General features: G+C 35.2%; 1 protein-coding gene across 1 annotated transcript; it reads right to left on the bottom strand.

Moving 5' to 3' along the window:
- Positions 1-12,006: 12,006 nt before the first annotated feature.
- On the bottom strand, positions 12,007-21,432 carry LOC110799689 (protein EIN4). Its single transcript, XM_022004966.2, has 2 exons — positions 19,017-21,432; positions 12,007-12,735 (listed from the first exon to the last, which is right to left on the bottom strand). The coding sequence occupies exons 1-2, from the start codon at positions 20,730-20,732 to the stop codon at positions 12,217-12,219; spliced, it is 2,235 nt and encodes a 744-aa protein (XP_021860658.1). The 5' UTR covers positions 20,733-21,432; the 3' UTR covers positions 12,007-12,216.
- Between the last annotated feature and the right edge of the window lie 677 nt (positions 21,433-22,109).

Below are 22,109 nucleotides of genomic sequence, written 5' to 3'. Positions count from 1 at the left end.
CATCGCCCAGCAAGCCAAGCGCGCCGCACAAACAGCCACGCCAGGCCCAGCGCAAGGCCAGGCCCAGCAGGCCGTGGCAGCGCGCACAGCGCGCGCAGCGCGCGCGGGAGCTGCGTGGGCTTGCAGCTCGCGCAGGCCTCGCTGCGTGGGCTGCTGCTCGTGCGCACGCATGGGCGGCCCATCGTGGCTGCCGTGTGTGCGTGTGTAAGTGTTTGTGTTCGTGCACGTTTCCTAAAACGTGCAGAGTTCGGTTAATGATTAAATTCCTAATTCTATTTGATAAATTAATTAAATTAGAGTTCTTGTAGGATTCTAGGTTTAATCAATTTGTATCTGAATAGGATTCCAATTCCCTTTCCATACCCCTATAAATATGTGGCCAGGGTTCACAATTTATAACGAGTTTTCAAAGTATTCAAAGTGAGTTTTTGAGAGAAAAATTCAGCCACACATCTTGCTCAAAAGTGCCGAAAATTCTAGTACCTTAAGGGCGATTCTAGTTGGTCAATCTTAAGGCGGATCCGGACGTGCTGTGGACTATCTACGGAGGGACGACACTTGGAGTCCTAAAGACTTGTTCTTGTTCGGTTCGGGCGCAGCTAGGGAGGGCACGCAACAAAGAGTATGCATCTAAATTATGCTATATGATTATGTGTAAATAATATGTAATCCTGGGTTAATGGTTGTTTCCGCATGATTTATGTAATATCATATGTATCATAACCTAACAAGTATAGTGCGAGCACACTGAAGTTTAGTGCGAGCACACGAATTGCCAAAATCAATGCAGGAATTCAGTGGAGTTTTGTGCGAACGCACGGCTCCTCTAGTGTGGTCGCACAGCTGTGGGCTATAAATACGAGAATTCGCAGCTTTATTTGACGTAGTTAGTTTTTCGTAATTTTATTTTTTTAGATTTTCAGATTTTAGAATTAGAATTCTAGAGAGAGAATTAGTTTAGGGCTTAGATTAGAGATTAGGATTAGGATTCATTGCTTCAAATTCTTCAATTCTTAGTGAATTCAATCATCAAATTTCAAATTTCTTTTCTCTTTCTCTTGAGCTTTGTTCTTCATTTTTGTTCTTCAAGTTTGATGCTAATTCTTCAATTCAAGGTATAATTCTTCTTTTCTTTTTGATTTGTTCTTTAATTCTTTAATTGCTTCACTAATTTTGTTTATGCTTTGATTTCGTTGTTGAATTCTTGAATTAGTTTCATATTTTGAATTTTCTTGAATTTTCCCCCAATTTTGATATTTGAATTTTTCTGAATTTTGTTGATTCAATTAGTTTCATTGTTGCAATTAGATTAATGATTAGGATTAATGTTAGTTTAATGTTGATGTTAATCATGCTAATTGAGTAGTTTAGTCAAGAGGTTAGGGATGAAGCCTTGGGATTGAATTTGGAGAAGTTTTGGGGAAATTCATGATTGATGTTGTGATTAAATGTGATTCGGTGCTAGGACATCCATGCCTAATTGAGTAGTAGTCGCGAATGCTATTTGATTAGAATTTATTGGAATGCATAGGCTAGGTTTGGCAAGACATTGTGAGCCTAATTTGTGCAAGTGGATAGTAGTTCCTATTATATGCAAGTTGTTTAGTCTAGGATTAGGCGAAAGCCCTTCCGTAGATTAGACACTTCGCGTGCTCCATCCGAGAGGTGGCGAGCACGTCATTAGTTTCTATTCCCCTATGTGCTAAGTCGTTGCATATTCATGAATGTTTTGACCTTGTGCTTCCTTTGATTTGATTTCCATTGCCGATTCCCGAATCCTCTAGAATTTCTTTATTTGTTTGCATTTCGAGCTTTCATTAGATTAATTCAAACACTCAAATTTGATTCGAACTAGCTTGTGAACGCATAGATTGAATAGTCAAACATATCCATTCCTATGGGACGATCCCTATACTTGCCGCTATAGTTCATATAATCGGTTAGTTTAGTGGTTTATAAATTTTGTTTGTGAGGTGTTGATCTTTCAACGACGAAAAAACACCCTATCAATAAATGGATTGGAATGAGTCTTATATCCTTTTACTATTCATATTAAACTTATAAATGGTTTAGAATGAGTCCTTAGGTTCATTTTGGGAAAGTTGAGAACGAAAATGCCATTTTAGGCTACATATGACCTATAACGACCCAAACGATCTTTAAATGTAAATAAATGGATTGGAATTAGTCTTATAACCTTTTTCTAATCATATTAAACTTATAAATGGTTTTGAATGAGTCCTTGGGTTCATTTTGGGAAAATCGGGAGCGAAAATGCCATTTTAGGCTACATATGACCTATAACGACCCAAACGATCTTTAAACGTGCATAAATGGATTGGGATGAGTCTTATCCTTTTAATAATCATATTAAACTTATAAATGGTTTAGAATGAGTCCTCAGGTTCATTTTGGGAAAATCGAGAGCGAAAATGCCATTTTATGATACATATGACCTATAACGACTCAAACGATCTTTAAACGTGCATAAATGGATTGGAATGAGTCTTATAACCTTATTCTAATCATATTAAACTTATAAATGGTTTTGAATGAGTCCTTAGGTTCATTTTGGGAAATTCGGGAGCGAAAATGCCATTTTATGATACATATGACCTATAACGACCCAAACGATCTTTAAACGTGCATAAATGGATTGGAATGAGTCTTATAACCTTTTTCTAATCATATTAAACTTATAAATGGTTTTGAATGAGTCCTTAGGTTCACATTGGAAAATTCGGGAGCGAAAATGCCATTTTAGGCTACTTATGACCTATAACGACCCAAACGATCTTTAAATGTGCATAAATGGATTGGAATTAGTCTTGTATCCTTTTACTAATCATATTAAACTTATAAATGGTTTTGAATGAGTCCTTAGGTTCATTTTGGGAAATTCGGGAGCGAAAATGCCACTTTTCTAACATGTTTTTTTTTCAAATAAGGAACCTACGTACCTCATGCTGGCTATACTGGTTGATAAACTCCTAGAAAGTCTTTGTTGCCTTTGGTACTATACATCCGGAGTTGACTCTTGATCACCATAACAACCTCGATCCCGATAACGTGAAGGTGAGCGTTGATGAATTTGAGCCCGCGTATAAAGAAGCTTCAGTCCCCGTGCCTTTTCAATATATAAAGAAACTTGGACAAGCTCATGGTACTTACACTCAGTGGCCAAAGAATTTGGTTTTGCTTGTGACGAGTGCTGAGGTAACATATCATTATGCATCAAATCTGACTCGAAAATATTATATCATACACGTATGTTCACTAATATGTATATGGTTATTTGAAATTCATAACTCAGGTAAACGAGCCTGTAAGAAAAGAGCCTAATGAGAAAAGGGCTACAAGCAAAGGGCCTAAAGGGAAAGAGGTAATGGTTGGAAGTCGACGCGAGACAAAAGGGTCCAACACTAAGCCAAACAAACAATTTCTTCCCAAATTTATCTCGCAAAATTTGGGAGTTAAGTGCAATTGTATGAAAACTATGGTTTCTAAATTAAAAGAAGGGGAGGATGTTAAGTTGCAAGGTAGTAAAAATGCATTCAATTTTGACAACGACCGTGAACTTACTATCGCCGTTGAAGACATCAATCAACTTCTCTCGGGAGCATGGCTCAATATATCGATATTGCAAGTTCTTATATTGTGAGTTTCCTAAATTAATTTTTCTCTCCTAATTTTTATATTTTCAATTGTCTTACCGTTATTAAGCTATGTAGGGCTTTATATGAGTCGTGGGATGAAGATGATAATCCCACCAATGCTTTATAGTGATACAAATCGTGTTCTATTTTACATGTCGCAATCCATGGCAACACTCAGTTCTAAGCCATTCATCTTATGTCCATACTACGAAAATTAAGAACATTTGAAATTTATTTTTAATTATATTGTTGATTGTTGTTAATATTTTTTTCTAACGACATAATTTTATTGTTTGTACGTAGGAGTCACTGGATTCTTTTAGTTCTTTGCTTGGCTAAATCTCAGGTCTACATATTTGATTCTATACAGAAGAGAAGAAATGTGATGATTAAGAACCAATTGAACATGTAAGTAAAGTATTTTATGAATTATTTGCATTTACATGATACAAAAATATAATAAAATATATAACTATAAGTCCCCTTTTCTCAAACGTGTAGCGCTTTTCGGAGTTCAAGGCACAAACTGGAAAATCTAAAGGAACTAAATTGAATTGGATTGCGGCACAGGTATAATTAGTTTAATACTTACTTAAAGATCAAGTTTTTCAAAATTAATACATATAATTTCATATAAATTTTACTTGTGTGGTTTATTTTAATGCATGTAGTGTCCTCAACAGCGGGGATCACTATAGTGTGGCTACTACGTCATGCGTTTTATGTACGATATATTTGCAAAGCATCGTGATAGTCAAGATCTTACTACGGTATGTGTTATACTTTATAAAATAAATTGAAGTAGGAAAAACTATTTATTTTATACACTTTTGTGTTTATACTTTATATACTTGTGTGTTTTTAGGATTATTCAAGAACGGAGCCTTTTTCATTTGAGGAGATTAATGAGGTTAAAGAATTTTGGGCTGATTACTTCTTGACCAATTGCGATTTAGATCTAGCTAGCTAGTTTGTTGTAATATTTGTTTGCTAGGTTCGTTATCAACATGTTGGTTGAACGATATGATGGATTTCCTCTTAATGGGGTTGTAAAACTATATTTGACAGGTTTATGTGTGTATTATAATTCCCGATTATTGGGAAGGGTCATATGACTCATATTACAAAGGAGACTCTGTCAAAATTTTCAACTATATATTCCACTACTTTTTATGCCTACATATATAGTACTGTAATCCAGATACATGAAATATGAAGCTGCTCAATAAAAAATAAAAATAAAAAAAGGTCTTTTGCGTCGCAGTTTAGTTAAACTGCGACGCAAATGACCTTTTTTCCCATACTGAAAAGTCATTTGCGTCGCAGTTTAACAAAACTGGGACGCAAATGACTTTTTTTTACATACTGAAAAGTCATTTGCGTCGCAATTAGTTAAACTGCGACGCAAATGACTTTTCAAAAAGGGCATTTGCGTGGCAATTTTATAAAAAAAGATGTCATTTACGTCGCTGTTTTGTTAAACTGCGACGCAAATGACTCTTTCAGGATGATAAAAGAAGGTCATTTGCGTCGCAGTTTAGTAAAACTGCAACGCAAATGACTCTTATTTGCGTCGCCCAAAAGTGCGACGCAAATGACTTTTTTCATTTGCGTCGCGGCCAGTTGCGACTCAAATGACACTTTTTCCACTAGTGAATGTATCAGTAACACGAGTGCAGGAAATCAAGTAACTTCAATCTTTACAAGGAACATCTAACATGAAATTCAAGAAACTGAAGTAAAACAAGAAAAGTAACAGCGAATATATGTTAAGTAACACCAACATAGAAAGTCAAATAACACCAGTCAGTAAATTTCTCCATATTAGTTGCGTGTGTCACACAAGAGACACGTTGTTTGCAGAAATGTTACGTAAAAGACTGACATTTACAAATTTACGTTAAATGCTAGAAAATCAATTCTAAAGTTCGATTTGCATGTAATTAATAATATGAAATCCTACATACATTTACAATATTTGTTTTATTGATATTGTAGCATTTCACAAGCAACATTGATAGGAGAGACGAGAACAGGGCGGAGAAAAGTTAGGTTAGAAAGAGTGACGGGAGAAATTCGGTGGAATGGGTTATTGGGTTCCCAACAAAAGGAAGAAAGAAAAGAAAGGCAAAAGAGAAAAGCAAAAGAGAAAAGCAAAAAAAAAAAAGGAGACACATGGTAGCAAGATGAGTAGATGACCGAGGGTATAATTGACCCACACTATTGATAAGAATAAGACAAAAAAAATTAAGGCACAAAATGGGGGCATGATAGTAAGTGCACTATTGGGTGAATAATAATAGAAATTCAAGGATTTATAAGTGTTAGGTTATGCATCAAAATTGGAAAAAAAAATGAACATAGGTCACAAAACTTTTGAGATTTCAAGCAAAATTAAGGAAGAAACAATTGATGTTTGAGAGAAAATCAACCGTGTAAGATTTTGGGTGAAAAAAATGCAAAAATAAAAACTGAGTGAAACATTTTTTACTCGTTTTTGTTAATTTTTAAGTGGTTAAAAAAATCTGGTTTACATATCCATTTTCTTGTCAAATTTCTTGAAATTTAGATATAGAATTTTATTTTTTTGTTTAGATGTAGATTCTTTTTGAAGTTTATATTAATACATACTATGTTTATTATGAGTACTAATGTTTACTAATAAAAGGTGAGTACAAATGTTTATTTCGTGCGATTCTAATGTTCATATATTTTTATTGCGAAGATTGAATATATGCTTGTTGATTAAATGGTGGACTATAATAATGTTCATTTTTTGATAATAAAACACTCATTTTTGTTGGGTACAATATTGTCATTCGTCTTAAAATTTATTTTGTTAATACGTAAGATATAACATATACAAAGTACTTAACAATAAAACAATAAGAAAACAACTTCAATTTTATGTCAATAATGAAATTAAAAAAATGGGAAGATAATAGAAATCATATTATATTGCAAAATTAAAAAATTAAAAAAAAAAAAAAAACAAAATGCAACATTCAGGATCGAACTTGTGAGCTGCTGCCCAGACAATTCACTCTTAGAGCAAACCCAAAAACCACTAAAGCACTCACCTACTTAATTGCATTAGTAAGTTTTACGGATTTGAATTTATTCTATACTACTCTTCAAGGTTAATGGGAAAATATATATATATATATTTTAATAGTGGATCACATGACCCACCATGACACAATGTGACAACCTAGTTCCGCCACTAAGTACATGCCAGCTTATGTGTCACCTATTTACCAAATTTTCAGGCATAAATCGATTATGAGTACATGTCGGACTCTTGGTTGATCAATTTTTCAATGCCCTACAATTATAATGTGCATTCAACTATTGAAGGGGAGTGTTACGAGGCATGGAAGTGGACCTAAGGTTAGTGAATGCCCACAATATTTGATATAGGCTTATCCTTTTTAAATGCTTGCACATATATTTTCTTCCACCTATACATAGCTCACAATCTGCCTCATATTCCATAAGTTGTAATATTTGAAGCAAATTTTGCCGCCCACTTGATTGTTCATAATTGATAACTAGTTAGTGACTCGGGCGATGTCTCGAGTTTTATTGTTTTTGTTATTCGGTCTTTGCCCGGTTAATGATTGTTTTCCTTGCAATACATTATGTATTTTTTTTATTTGTTGCCATATTACAGAATGTCCTCTAAATATATGAGGGTTTCCAGAATAATCCTTAAGTTCGTATACTTTATTTTTTTTCAAGTCTTACTTGATTGGTACTTCGTATAAAACTTTATTTTTTCTTGGTTTTTTGTGTTTACCGCCTAATAAAATTCCAAATTTGTGTTTTTTCACCTAAAAATCTCAAACTTTTATTTTACCACCTAAAAATAAATTAAAATATCGTTTTACCACATTTTAATAGCAAAGTTAACTAAATTGTTATTGGACCCACTTCAACGACTAGCATGGCATTTCCCTCATAAAATTCCACTATGTTTTTAATCATGTTGTATAATATAAGTTTGGAATTTATTCATTTGGAGATTTAAAGTGAAAAAATGGGTGGTGATAATTGAAGAGGAGTAAAGAATAAGGTAAAAAATTGAATGAGAAGGAGTAGTACGTAAAGAACAAAATCGCATAAATTGGATAAAAAATTGGGAGAAGCTTAATTTTTGAGCTTCACTAACGGTGCCGTTAACTTAACCGTTAAAAGGTGGTAAATGATTTTTTTTTTTTTTTATTTAAGTGCTAAAATAAAAGTTTGAGATTTTTAGTTGGTAATATACAAATTAGGAGTTTTTAGGTGGTAAAACATAAACTTTCCTTTTTTTTTATTCACTTATATATAAACATAATAAATTTCTTAAAGTATTAATTATTATAAATTAAATAACAAAAGTATATACTTTTGGAAAAAACACAATTGTAATAGCTAAAGAAGTACGGATTAGTGTGACAATCATTTTCTTTTTAAGTATGATATGAGTAATTGAGAAAGGTTAAGTAACAAATTTATAATAGGTTAATTATTATTCAAATATATATTGGGCATTAAAGTTTTAATATTTATTAAGAATGAATTTTGTCTTTTTTTATTACTTTAAAGTCATATGTTATAATATTGTGGAGATGGTTAAAACTTTACATTATGAATGAGAGGCCAAGGGTTCGAACATTGATACTAACATTTTTTGTGATCATAAATTTGAGTAATGCTTGTTTGCATATGCCATGGCACATCGTCATTCACTTGCCAAACCACAGTGACACATGGCAACGTGGCATTACTTGCCTTAAAGATTTAATAATAGTATAGATAGGAGAAAGATTATGGGTATAATATGTTTTATACGAAATAGAAATGTATGGTCCAAAGCTACATAAAATAGTATATAATTTTATTTTATTTTGACAAAAGCTAAAAGAAAACAATAAAATTGTTATCTAATCTATCAGGCCCGAAAAGGATAAACAAAGGGAACGACACTTGTTAGCAATCTCGTGTGCCCTCTGGACTTGTTGTCGATCAGCTTTAGGAACAACACATTCTTTCCATGTAGAGGCAATCTCCTTAATTTCTGCTATCGTCCAAATGATGGTGACGTTCTTTTCTGTAGAAGTAGATTCCAAATTTGATATTAAGGTCACAGAGTCTATAAGGACTAGTACCCTGTCAATCAATCTATCCTTGCACCACCGAATCCCCTCAAGACATGCTAGAGCTTCTGAGTGGAGGGGGGACTGAGCCAGGCTATATGAGCCACCTCCATCCCTCGTCGAACTTGTTTGGTCCTCCAAAAACGCCCATCCTCAACCAGCTCGCTTGGTTTGCTTGTCCCATGATCCATCTACCTGCAAAACAAAGTTAGGAAAAAAACGAAATCTCCTTGCCGAGTTGAACGTGGTGAAACCCGGGAGGTTGGTTCAGTTGTTGAGAAACCAAGGAAGGATCTCTCATTCCAGCTCTACCCTGATTGTTTTTGAAGGTATTACAATCATCAATCTCCTTGGAGATGAAATTCAGGATTCTCCTTGCATGACCCGAATTATTGGAGAAGAGTCTTGAATTCCTAGTAATCCATAAGCTCCATAATGTTGCAACAAAGGCCACAATTCTCGAGCTACCCGCACCATCCTCGCTATAAAAGAGCAGGATATAACTTTGTATCCATTCACCAAAGGGAATAGAATCACTATTATCCAAGCTAAGAGCCAGGGGACCTAACTATTATCCAACCTAGCAAGGCTACAAAATCTAAAGATATGTTGAATCGTTTCACCAAATGAGCCACAATAGTCACAAACATTCGCAACTTTAATTCCACGATAAGAAAGATTATCCTTTGTAGATATTGCATTGTGCAACAATTTCCAAAGGAAAATCTTCCACTTGGGAAGAATTTTCAGTTTCCATATAAGTTTTGAGATACCATTTGCCTGGATATATCCCTCCTTCAATAGACCAGTAAGGAAAGCATAAGCCTGATTTGATTGTGAAAGTTCCTGACTGATGATGTTTCCAGGATAAGAGAGATTTTAAAGTATATAAAGTTTACAATATACAAAATATTCCAAATTGATACATCTTCAAGGAACGGGAAAATATGTACATCTTCATGGAACGGAGGTAGTATGAAATATGTACATCTTTAACTCTTCAAGGAACGGAGGTAAGTACATGAAATTTATAACGTCACGCTTTATTTACAAAGATATTGACAGTTTGCAACTCCAATACGGGCGGCGGCAGCAAGGTGGATGGGGGAAAGTGTGACAAAAGTGCAACAAATGGCTATACGCAAACATTTTGGCGCAGGTCTGAGAGGTAATCATATTATAAGGAAGAAATTCACTTCTCCCAAAGCAATTATCATTTCTCGAAGTTATTTCTTTGCGAAATTCTTCGTTGGAATTGAATAATCATTTGCTGTGATCTTTCTTTTTTGACAGAAGTGAAAAAGGAGTTTAGCTCCCTGTGATGTTCCTATTACAGATACCTAGACAGTGAAGATCTTTAATACTAAGATAGATTTTGTTCAGGATATTTCTTCCATCAGTACTTGGTTCATCCTTCCCAGTGAGAATGTTTGTTATTTTTGTGCTTGAAGGTCTAATGATCAGGTGCCTCCAATTCCTTTCTTTGGCTTCAGAAATCCCCTGGAGAACAGCTTTCAATCCTGCTTGTTCCTTGCTGCTGCAGTAATCTTTAATGCTTCCTCTATCCTGCTCTTTTGAGTTAACTTGCCAGCTAGTTTGTCCTTCATTTTTTCCTTTGAGCTCGCCATGAGTGTCAATCACTTCCCTTTCACAATCATTACGATCTCCAATGAGATGGTGTATGCTTTGATTTTTCCTTTGAAGATTCCTCTCAAATCCTGGTGGTTCTTCCAAGTTCTTGTTACTTTCAAACCCTGGTGGTTCCGTAGGTTCTTCACTCCATTTCTTGCTCTTTCCTTGCTCCATCTTATCTGTGCTTATCACATTCATCCTGTAATCGTTCTCCAGTCTCTCCATTATGCTCCTTATATTACACTTCTTGTTGTTGAACGTGATGTCGTTTCTCGTGCACCATATTGCCCAAATAGTTGCGGTGAAGTATCCAAGTCTATCAAAACTATCATCCCTTTGACTTTTGAACATTCTGATCCAGTTCCAAATCCAGATATCCAGAGGGACATGATTTTGGTTGTCAGTTCTCAATCCTAGCCGTCCCGCTGCCCATATGTGCCTGCTAATCATACAATCCCTAAAGAGATGTTTCACACTTTCAATCTCTTGCTTGCAGAATCTACACATTGAATCGGTGATTATTCTTCTCTTTATAAACTCTTTCCCAACTAGTAATGCATTATTAAGAGTTTTCCAAAGGAAGATCTTCCACTTGTTGTTTAATTTACTTTTCCATAAGGTTTTCCAATCATGTCGTTGATGTCTTTGTGGTTGTTCCTCTTTAGAATTCCTCTGCATGGCATAACCACTCCTCACTGAGTATTTCCCATTTCTTTCCTTTTTCCACAATAAGGTATCCATTGTTTCCAAATCCATTGGTGTTATGGTAAGAATTTTGCTGATAGTGTCTCTCGTGAACCACTGTTGTAATTTTTCCTTATCCCACTCATTGTTACTCTTTATTAGGGATCTGACTGGTTCATTATTGTTGTCACATTGGCCCGTGTTTGTCTTCCACGTAGGCTTTTCCCCTAGCACCCAGGGTTGGTTCCATTGTACCACTCTTCCATCTCCCATCTCCCAGTAGCTGCCATCTTTTATCAGCTCAAGACCCCATTTTATGCCCCTCCATCCCCAGGTTCCTTGTCTTTTCTTCTCCCAGTTGTCATGGAACAAGTTTTCTTCGTTTACCTTGTACTTGTTAGAGAAGACTTTTGATAAGAGTGATTGCTTGTCATTAATGATCTTCCGCCCCTGCTTGGCTAGTAATGCTTTGTTGAATTTCCTTGGATCCTTAATCCCTAGACCTCCCTCCTTTTTGCTCTTTGCTAGCACATCCCATCTTCTCCAATGTATACCCACTTCTTTATTCGTTCCCAGCCACTAAATTCTAGCAATAATGCCTTTTACTTTGTTCAATATGTGCACAGGGCACCTGAACACTGAAAGGAAGTAGGTGCCCATCGTGTTTAAAACTGAGGTTACACAATTCATGATAGATTTGATTAGAATTGTGAGGAACCTCATCTTGGTCAAAACTTCTTCAAGGAAATCCAATTTAATCTTGTCGTATGCTTTGCTCATATCCGCTTTTATATTTGCCGTGATCTCAAAGGGCTAGAACATAATATACCATTTCTTTACGTCCTCTTAATTATTTCTTGACAAGTAACTGAAACGCACAACATTGCTATAAATAAATGTCAATAAGAATGTTGTATTTTATTGCTATGTATAATCATGTATAGTTCATAGTAGACAATAATGTTAATGAAATGGCACAAGAGTTATTTTACACTAGAGTTTCCAACAGTGTCTTCAACAAGAACTGCAGTTAGCAAACAAAATAATGGACATTCCTAATCCCCAATTAGGGGTAAAAAAAACCTAATCCTCCTATAATTTGATCATCTGAGGACCCTTCGGAGCTCGTCGATTATTCCCTGCAGGACCACAGGTTTCCTTATTAGACCATTCATCCCAATTTGTAAACATCTCTCCCATATATTATCCTCTGCACTTGCTGTTATTGCTATAATAGACGGACCACTCCGGCTATATAATTTCCGGATTCTCCTTGCGACTTCAAAGCCATCCATTTCAGGCATCTGAAGGTCAAGTAGCACAACCCTATAAGTGTTTTGTGAGGGAGCCAATGCAGTTAAGCACTCATAACCAGAACAACTAGCAGATACTTCACACCCTAACTTCTCTAGCAGTCTCTTTGTCACTGTCCGATTTACATTATCATCATCAGCAATCAACACTTTCAACCCTCTGAACCGAGAGTTTGAAGAAACTGTGTGCTCTGTCATATATAAGTTTCCTTCAGGAATATATCTTTGTTGTTGAAATCGTAGAACAAGAGTCATGTTCTGTGGTATCCCATTTGAGTTTAGAGATATCCATATATCACCCTGCATCATCTGTGAATGCAGAATACAAGTTACAATTTGGTATATATCAAAACAAAACCAGAAAGACATATATACTATTTGATCATAAAAGTTGCAAGTGTTCACAAAGAAGATTAAGCACAAGCCCAACACATGCATAAAGAAACTCAACTTCTGACCAAATTCTTAGATTTCAAATCACAGAAACAAGCAAACAGGCTACAGCCTTTTCAGTATCCCAGTATATTAAATAACTATTTTTAGTTTTTTACTTCAGCTTAGACCTTCCAGCCACCATTAGAACTCCATCTAGAACTACATTTTAATGGCTCTGTTTGTTAAAGCCTGAAGCATCTCCTTTCTAGTATCTCTATTTCTCTCTTGATAGCTCTTCTCCCTTATCAATAACATGACTCCATATATGTTCAGGTATCTGGAAGCTTGATTTCATCGACGTTTGTTTTCGAGCTATAGGTTTCTCTCTTGGTAACTCTCTTCACAAGAGGAGTTTGTTTCGTATTCTACTTGCATTTAACTTTGTCTTCTCTTCTCGATTTGGCTCAACACACCACTCAACACTGTTTGAAGCTAGACCCGACAAGCTGACATGACCGGCTTATTCGGACCCATTTTGACGACCCAAGCTCAACCCGAAACCCAAATTCTGACCCGTAACCGAAACCAACCCGAAATTGACTTGGCCCGTATTTACCCAAACCGAAGTAATCGAATCGATCTTCAACCGAAACTGAAGTAACCCGAACTGAAGTAACGAATCCAATCCAAATCGAAGAACAACTTGATCAAATTTACCAATAGCTTATACTACATAACACAAGATTTTATAACTTATTTATCATATTATTATTTTATGTCTCATTTCTCGGCTTCTAGTTTATAGATTATTGTAAGACTAGAATCTCCTAAATTATAACTTGTAAAATTGAGAAAATGTAATATTTATTGTTCACCCTAACCAGTGTTTAAAAAAGCGCGCTTAAAGCACGCTTAAGCCCTGAAGCTCGAAGCTCTAGGGAAAAACGCTTAATTAGGTCTGAGCGAAGCTCTTGTGATTAAGCCCGCCGAAGCGCGCTTAAGCGCATGAAGCCCGCGAAGTGCATAAAGCACGCTTTTGGCGCTTCATTGAAATTCTTTTTTTTTATTATTACTTTACGTTGAAAGCTTTTTTATATGTTGTTATTGTGTTTTGGACCACTCCCTATTAATCCTTAACAATAGAAAGTATACCAATAGTCCAAAAAAAAAAAAAATAAGACAACAGTCACAACAGCCGACCCTAGCTTCTAGCTTCTGGATAAACACTATGTTATATGCTTTATTTTTGTTAAAGCAAGGAGTAATATATTTTTGTTAAGGCAAGGAGTAATATATTTTTGAAAGCAATTCTGATGTTTATATATTTCTGTGGTTGTTTTAGTGAGATATATATTCATAATAGTAAAACTCTTTAATTCTTAAAAAGTGCGCTTCACTTCAATGAAGCCCGCGCCTTGCGCTTAAGCTCTAGGACTCATATTGCTTTAGTGCGCTTTGCGCTTTTTTATACACTGACCCTAACTCTCATACCATAAACCAATAAACCCCGTATCATATATGCTCTTTATTACTTTTTTGTTAAATAATAATAATAAATAATAATAATAATAAATAATAATAATATAATAATAATAATAATAATAACAATAACAATAATAATTGAATATTATATCATTGATGACCAATCTAAAGCTCTAAAGCAAACTGACTGGATCAGAACTCGAAAAACTCGATCCAACCCGAGAAACCCGAATATGAACCGATTCGGTGTGAACCGACCCGACATGACCCAAACCGAACCGAAATTAATCCAAAATCTTAAACCGACCTAGACCCGATCCGATCAACCATAAACCGAATTAAATCCTACCCAAACCCGCATAGGACCTGAAGTAGGAGTTGCCCCAATTGACCTGAACCGGCTTGATCCGATCTAAAACCTATCAAGACGAGCCGTTTGCCTGGTCTACTTGAAGCGTCAATATTTTAGAATATCCTTTGGTTCTCCCTTCTAGATTTTCATGGTACCTAGTTTCTCATACTTTCAGAGTATCTTTTGATAAACTTAATTTCTTTCTCGTTATCACTTTTCTCTATTCACATCTCTTTTTTTTATAGTACTCCTATCGTCCTAATTTAGAGTGTCCTCATTCCTTTTTCATCCGTCTCAATTTAGTTTGCCCCATTCTTTTTTTGGCAAGGACCCACCACTACTTTAATACTTCCTCCGTTTCAAAAAAATTGCAACACTTCGATTAGCACGTTTGCCAAGACACTTTGACCTTAAATATCTCTAATCATACTTTTTGTTTTAATCTTAAAATTTAATATTATGAAAATATACAATGAAATCAATCCACCAACATTTAACTTATAACATTTGCTTTTAATAAATTGTAAAAACCCATAGTCAAAGTTAGTAAATGAATAGTGACAGGAGTGAAAGTGTTACAATTTTTTTGAAACAGAGGAAGTATTACTTTATTACTTGTCTCTTCCCACCACTAAAAGCTAGTGTCTCACACCTCTCTCATTCAATTAAAAATAATACCCACTATCTTTCATTCTACCTACTTTTTCAATAAAATAATATTTGACAACCACACTCCAAAACTCTACCAAAAACTATGTGCCATGATAAAGGGGGCTTTCTAAATTGGGAAAGAGGGAGTCAATTTTCAGTGAAAAAGATAGTTTCAAACTTTCAATTTCTTATTGCATTCAATAGTTGATTCTCTCTTCCTAAAATAGGGTTTCAGTGATTTGCAAAAATTTGTTACGATTCCCTCATTGTCATGCATTAAGATAGATTCCTTGACACAAATAAATGATCTTCGTTTTACCTCTTCTGATTGTCACCGTTGAATGACTTGATTAACTCGTGTCTAGAAACATTCTTACTTCCTTAAGAAATAAGAGTTCACTTATGGTGATAGTTCTCTTTTTTCCTTCATGGTAAGCCTAAATGTTTTGGAAGTTCATGGATGTTGCTGCACCCCAGATGCTGAATCTGCACCTAGTTACTCCCTCTGTTTTTTACTAGTTGTTCCACTAGGTTTTGACACACAAATTACGATGAAAGTGTAGGAACCCATGCAATAGAGAAAAGTAAAAGAGAGGTGAAGAGATGAGTATTTGGGTTTAGCATTCATGAGCTTAAAAGTGGGGCAAGTTTGTCATCCAAAGAGATTAAGTTACTCCGTACTAAATAAGGGGAAGTGGAATAACTACTTGCAAACAACCCCAAAAAGGAAAGTGCAATAACTATCAAAACAATCGAGGGAGTAAAACTCGGGATAGGATTTAGCAGGCTTATGCCCTCAGGCATCCTCAGTAAAACATAAGCTATCTAAAAGTTCAATATACACTTAGTCCAATAATTTCTAATTTTTCTTGAAAAATATTAGCAATAAAAGTACATGAATAACAAGTATTTCATGTAAATATGTAATCCTTTAAGATAGCAAAGAACACTTTCTACAGTAAGAAAACAGGGAGAGAAACATGATATGTACACATTGACTCCAAATATACACGGATTGAGATTTGAGCCAGAGGTGCAAACGAGTCTAGTCGAGCCGAATTTTGGTCTGTTAAAGCTGAACTTGATAAGGATTATTAGTGTTCAAACTAACTCGAGTTTGAAAGAGTTTTGAAAAATTCTTGTTCGAGCTTGGCTCGGTAAGAATTTGATTTGTTCGAGCTTTGTTCACGAGCAGGCTTATCTATATTTCGAGTTTGAGCTCGAGCTTGATAATAAACGAGCCTTAAATTACCTTTAGAACAAAAACTTTATGCATCCAAGTTTTTTCAAATCTTGCTATAGTAAAATTACATGGACAAATTTTTTACGTAACGAAAATTTGATTTCATTTGAAAGATATAGAAAGAAATTAAAATGGTTATAAAATGTCATATAGTTTTGTCGAGCTTGAACAAATTTTTAACGAGTTATATACTTGAACATAATCACCCTTACAAAAGAACTTACCGAGTTGTTCACGAACATCTACGAGCCGAACATGAAGTTGTTCAAGCTTGGCTCGTTTACTTAACGAGCTTAATTTTTTTTTGTTCAAGCTTGTTTATTAACTTATCAAACGAGTTTTGATCGGTCAAAATTTTGACCGAGCTTGTTCGCGAGTAGTTCACGAACGTATCGGCTCATTTGCACCCTTAAGCGGAGGGCCTTGAAAGCAAAGATAGTGTTACATGATAGTCAAGTTAGACAACAAAACATGAAAAACCAAAACAATGGGTATAAGATTTCTATCAAATTATAGTACTTGCTTTATTTTGTTGCAGTACGAAAGTATGAGCTTCATATTTCTGTTTTTATTCAGTTTTTAGTCTTCAAGTTTGTGGTGTGATAGGTGGATTAATTATATTTCCAATAATTTATTAGCCATACATTACGTTTGACATGCACTCATAAATTACATTTAGGTGGATAATATGGAGCTTTTAAAAGCTTAATACAAGAAAAGGCTATTTCACCAAATTCATGAGCTACATTTAGGCTGTATTCTATTCGACTTATTTTGACTTATTTCATACAAAATAGATTAAGAAAATAAGAAAAGTTCAAATAAGATAAGGTAAAAGTTCAGATAAGTTAAAATAAATTAAGATAAGTTCAGAAAAAAGTAAGTTTTTTTCAGACATTGTCACATACAAATAATTTTATTTCGGACAAAATAAATTTCTTTCATAAAATAAATTCGAATACGTTAAAATAAATTCGATACGATAAGATAAGTTCAGACCTATAAGTTCAAACAAAATAAGTCGAATAGATTGGAGCCTTAATTAGTGGATCAACAAAAGGGCGTATATTTCAGTTGTTGGTGGTGTCTGATTGCTCATTTAAAGTGTTGTGGGAATCTTAAGTTGGGTCAACATCTTTTTCATTAGTTGTTTCTTTAAATTCATTTAAGCCATGGATCTATTCAGCCTTCTAATCCATGGATCTATCCAGCCTTCTATTCCATGAAAAAGTGTTACTTGCGGACTTGCCTGTACCATTGAAATGAAGCCTCGTTGGCTTGCATTTCTTATTCGTCAGTTTTCATGTTTTCCCTCCAAATATTTACGTAGTTAACCAATAAGTAGTTCCAGATATCTGTAACAGTTGGAGCCTGGACCTCAGTCTTTGCGGAAAAGGATACAGAAAAAGTGTGTTTAAGGTTAAGTAACCTGTAACAGAATTTCCCATGCAAACCTCTACGAGTTATATTGGGAACTTTGTGTGCATGTAGTCATGTACTTGCTGCTGATTTGATTGTGAACCTCACATACTAGAAACATTGACATTTTTGTTGATTATTTAAGTGATAAGTGTTTGCTTATGTTTCCATGCATTTTTCTTTCAGTAAAAGAATTATTAGAGTTGCGGGTTTTAAATAATGCAACATACGCAAGGGAGGTTGAAGTTTTTAAGAAGATACATTAATTAACCAAAATTGAATTTTTCGTTAAATTTGGTTGAAGAATACATCTACAAACTCAAAGACACAGAAAAAAAAAAGCAGCATGTATAGTCTGTGTTGAGGGAAAAGCGGCCAAATGATCTTTTGTTTGGGAGAACAAAGATATAGTGAATGGATTACAAAACCAGTGCTAGGTACCCAGATTTTGAAGCACATCAGCTGGTGGACCCCCAAGGATGTATCCAGCAATATGTGAGTGATGTGACTACAGAGCTATTTTCAAAGTTCCTGCACTTTATGTATAATAATCCCTTTACTTCCTATGATATTGTTGTAGAATTTAAATTTTGTAAATCACAATTTGATTGACTTCCCAAATAGCAAAGACAAAATTCAAATTTAAGGTTTGTCAAACAATAAATTTGGGGACCAAGTTCAAGATTCAATTTCAAAACCGAATACAACAAATAGAATAATTTCAAGTTTCCAGGAAGTCAGGAACAACCCTAAGCAAATTAGACATAGCATCAAATATACTAGGAGAATGAGAATAATTTAAGCACATTACTAACATGGTCTTTGAAAGACGCAATAGGCAGTTTCAAATGACACACACCATACACTTTCATCATATCAGAAACATCACAACCATGGAGAACCATGTGAACAGCCATTGATAAGTGTTTTTCAGAAAAATAACCATGCAAAGATAGCAAGGTAGATTAGTGAAAATCCCAGAAGACAATAATTCAGAGGCCTATTTGAGATAAAACAAACATCTAATGACACAAATGATAGTCCAGAAGGGAGTTTTGAAACACTGACCTGAGCAAGCCTTTTGCACATGCTGAAGCTCAATACTTCCTTGTTTGAATCATTCTGGGTTCTCCTAATAGTGTCTGTCAGATAACCTCCACTTATGTCAAACTCAAACTTTACTTTAATGTACTCCTCGACAGTAGCCGACCTCCACATCCCCCACTTATCATTCTTTCCCACACTGCCATTTTCGGCAGACACACGAAAAATCATCAAACCCCCTTTGTTTGAAAAATGCAGTAAGTGCCCTACCATGTGTAGTAAAACCTGAAAAGTTCTCCTCTCATCACCAATCACCTGAGCAGGCAAACTACTCTGAACATCAGGAGAAAAACTGAACCCTTGATACACAAATAAACACTTGGCCAAGCAAGAAGTCTCCTTAATCATGGAATGCAAGTGGAACAGCCTCATCTCCAAAGGGAACCTTCCATTGTCTTTTGCAGATATTTCTGTCACATCATTTAATAAAGTTGAGATGACATTACCAGTTCTCACCATGGTGTCAACCATAATTTTCTGCTCAAAATTCATATTCTCTTCAAACATTGAAAGAAGACCGAGAATCGAGTGCATTGGCCTCCTCATTCCATGGCTCATAACCTTCTGGAATGAATCTCTTGCTTGGTTTGCCATGATCGCGTCCTTCCTAGCCTGCTGCAGAACACGATTCCGCTCCTTCAGCTGATCTCTCATCAACTGAGACTCTTCAAGAACATTAGCATGAGAAAGGGCCACAGCCACTTGATCAGCAACCACTTCCACCATCTCTAGTTCATGATGGCTCCAAACCCTATCAGTTGAGCTTGGAAGAACCAAAACTAGTATGGCATAAGATGTCTGTACTAATTCAGGAGTCCCACCTTTAAAATTTGAAACATTCAGCAAAGGCATCCGAATGGCTGCTACAGTACCAGAATCTTCCGAACCACCCCTGCTTGCCACTCCCAGTGCTGATTCCGGTCTTAAAATCCTCACTCCCTCACTATCACGAATCTCCTGAACATCATGATCATCCATTGGGATATTTCGGGGAAAGATATTTGAGGGGCTAGGCTTCAGCTCATGGGTCAAGTTCATTGCAGTCTTAATATTATTTGGCATCCAAACAGCACAATTCTGCAAGTCTAATATATTGGAAAGTTCAACCAAAGTAGTATCCAATATAGTAAGCTTATCGAGTGATTTTCTTATTTCTCGAGTGAGCATTCGAACATGCCAACTAGCTTCCTTCTTTTTCTTCATCATCCCAACCTCTTGGTCCAATTCCAAGACATTTTGCGTCAAAAACACCTCTCTAACTTTCAGTTTAAGTAAAAGAGGGATCAAAGTTAAAAGGGTTATAGCCGTGGCACATGACACCAAAGCTGTTAGGAATTTAAATATTGTAAGTGACATCATGAGTTGAAATGAGTGAGGACCATAGTAAGTCCATCCATTGAGCAAGTGGGTCATTCCACACAGAACAATGAAAGCAATGAATTCGACAAGGACCCATTTGAAGGGAATATTTGCACAGCTAATAAAATACACGAGCTCGATGGGTATCGAAAAATAAGCAATGGCAATTAAGAAATCACTCACTTTTTGGCATTCCATAATGATATTAATGCTCCAAAACCCTTCATCCTCACAATTACAATGGGAATATCCACAACCAATGGTAGATGAAGATAATATGAGAGTGCAAACCAACAATCCAATGGCTATCAGTCTCATCATTGCATCAATAACAACACACTTCTTCTCAATCCATATAACAATTACAAATCCTTCATAAAAAACCTAGACAAAAATCTCATTTCTAACAACTGGCTGGGCCTGGAATTGATAATGCAAACCCTTCAACCATAAACAATTAAATTTGGTAGAAAATCAGCAATAGGCCAATACCCATCTTTATATTCAATGAAATCTCTGCTGTTTCATTTGACAATCCCACTGTTTCAGTAAAAACCCTTTGCTATTTCTTCAATCTTTAATTGATAAAAACCCAGAAAAACGAGCTAAAAATGGAAATCAAAATCTGAATATCTGCAGAAATATACACCAAAACTAACCTGGATAAGTCAATTACAGCAAGAACAACAAAACCCCACTGAAGTTCCCACTTTCAAATTCATCAATATATCTTCAACCCAATTGCAAAACTCACAGCAAGATCGTATTTTTTATTTTTTGAAATCTAAGACAAAGAAACAGGATAACTGTAAAAACCAGTTTTTGTGGATCCAATTTTCATGGGGTTTAGGCAGCTTTCTCTATGTAACAAACTAGCAATGGTGTTATTCCTAAGAAAAATCTTGCAGCTTGCTTTGAAGTTTGAACAATGAAGTGAAAATAAGAGAAAGGAAGCGGTGTAGCAGGTCATAGGAGGCCCACCAGTTTTTTTTTTTTTTTTCTTTAATTGTAACACCAGGATTTACATGAAACGAACCTAGACATTTTGACGCCCTCCTTTTGGTGCAACCTCGTCAAAAACAAATCAATTGATTTTGCAACATCACAAAATCTTGTTTAAAATGGCCAATGGGTGTACAATGAATTATTGGGTGTACAATCGCGAAAAAATAAATCAATTATTGTACACCAAGTTCATATTAGGTAATCTGCATAAACTCACACGTGTAAGTTTTATTATGGTCCTGTTTGGTTAGGAGCTGTTACCTGATAGCTGTTTTGACTAGCTGTTAACGGTTAGCTGTTTGCATTAGCTGATTTGACTAGCTGGTTGCATTAGCTGTTTGTGTAAAAGTGTTTGGTAAATTAGCTGATAGCTGTTAGCTGTTTAATATGCAAAATGACCCTTAAGGACATTGACATACTTTGTTTCTTATTAATAGACAAATATTTTACCGTGTTAATTTTTCTCTCTCTATTTTCTAATAAACATTGATTAAATAAAATAAATTTATTTTAAAAAAATATTATTCTTTATTTAATTTTTTAAATAATATATATTTTTCAAATAGATAAATATTACTCCCTCCGTCCCAAAATTATTGTCCTGTTTTCTAAATCGGGCGTCCCAAAATTATAGTCTTGTTTCTAATTTTGACTACTAAGGTCCCCACTTTCTCATGTACTCCTTCCGTCTCT

This window comes from Spinacia oleracea, chromosome 4, assembly GCF_020520425.1.
Source record: "Spinacia oleracea cultivar Varoflay chromosome 4, BTI_SOV_V1, whole genome shotgun sequence".
Classification (NCBI taxonomy): domain Eukaryota; kingdom Viridiplantae; phylum Streptophyta; class Magnoliopsida; order Caryophyllales; family Amaranthaceae; genus Spinacia; species Spinacia oleracea.
Note: the sequence above shows the minus strand (reverse complement) of the source record. Positions and strands in the feature narration are given on the sequence as shown.

What these genes read in the sequence shown, in the direction of transcription:
- LOC110799689 (XM_022004966.2), bottom strand. Translation starts at nt 20,732, where the DNA reads ATGATGAGACTGATAGCCATTGGATTGTTGGTTTGCACTCTCATATTA. An exon ending in TGTGCAAAAGGCTTGCTCAG is followed by an intron (nt 12,736 to 19,016) that starts GTCAGTGTTTCA and finishes CTGCATTCACAG; the next exon opens with ATGATGCAGGGTGATATATG.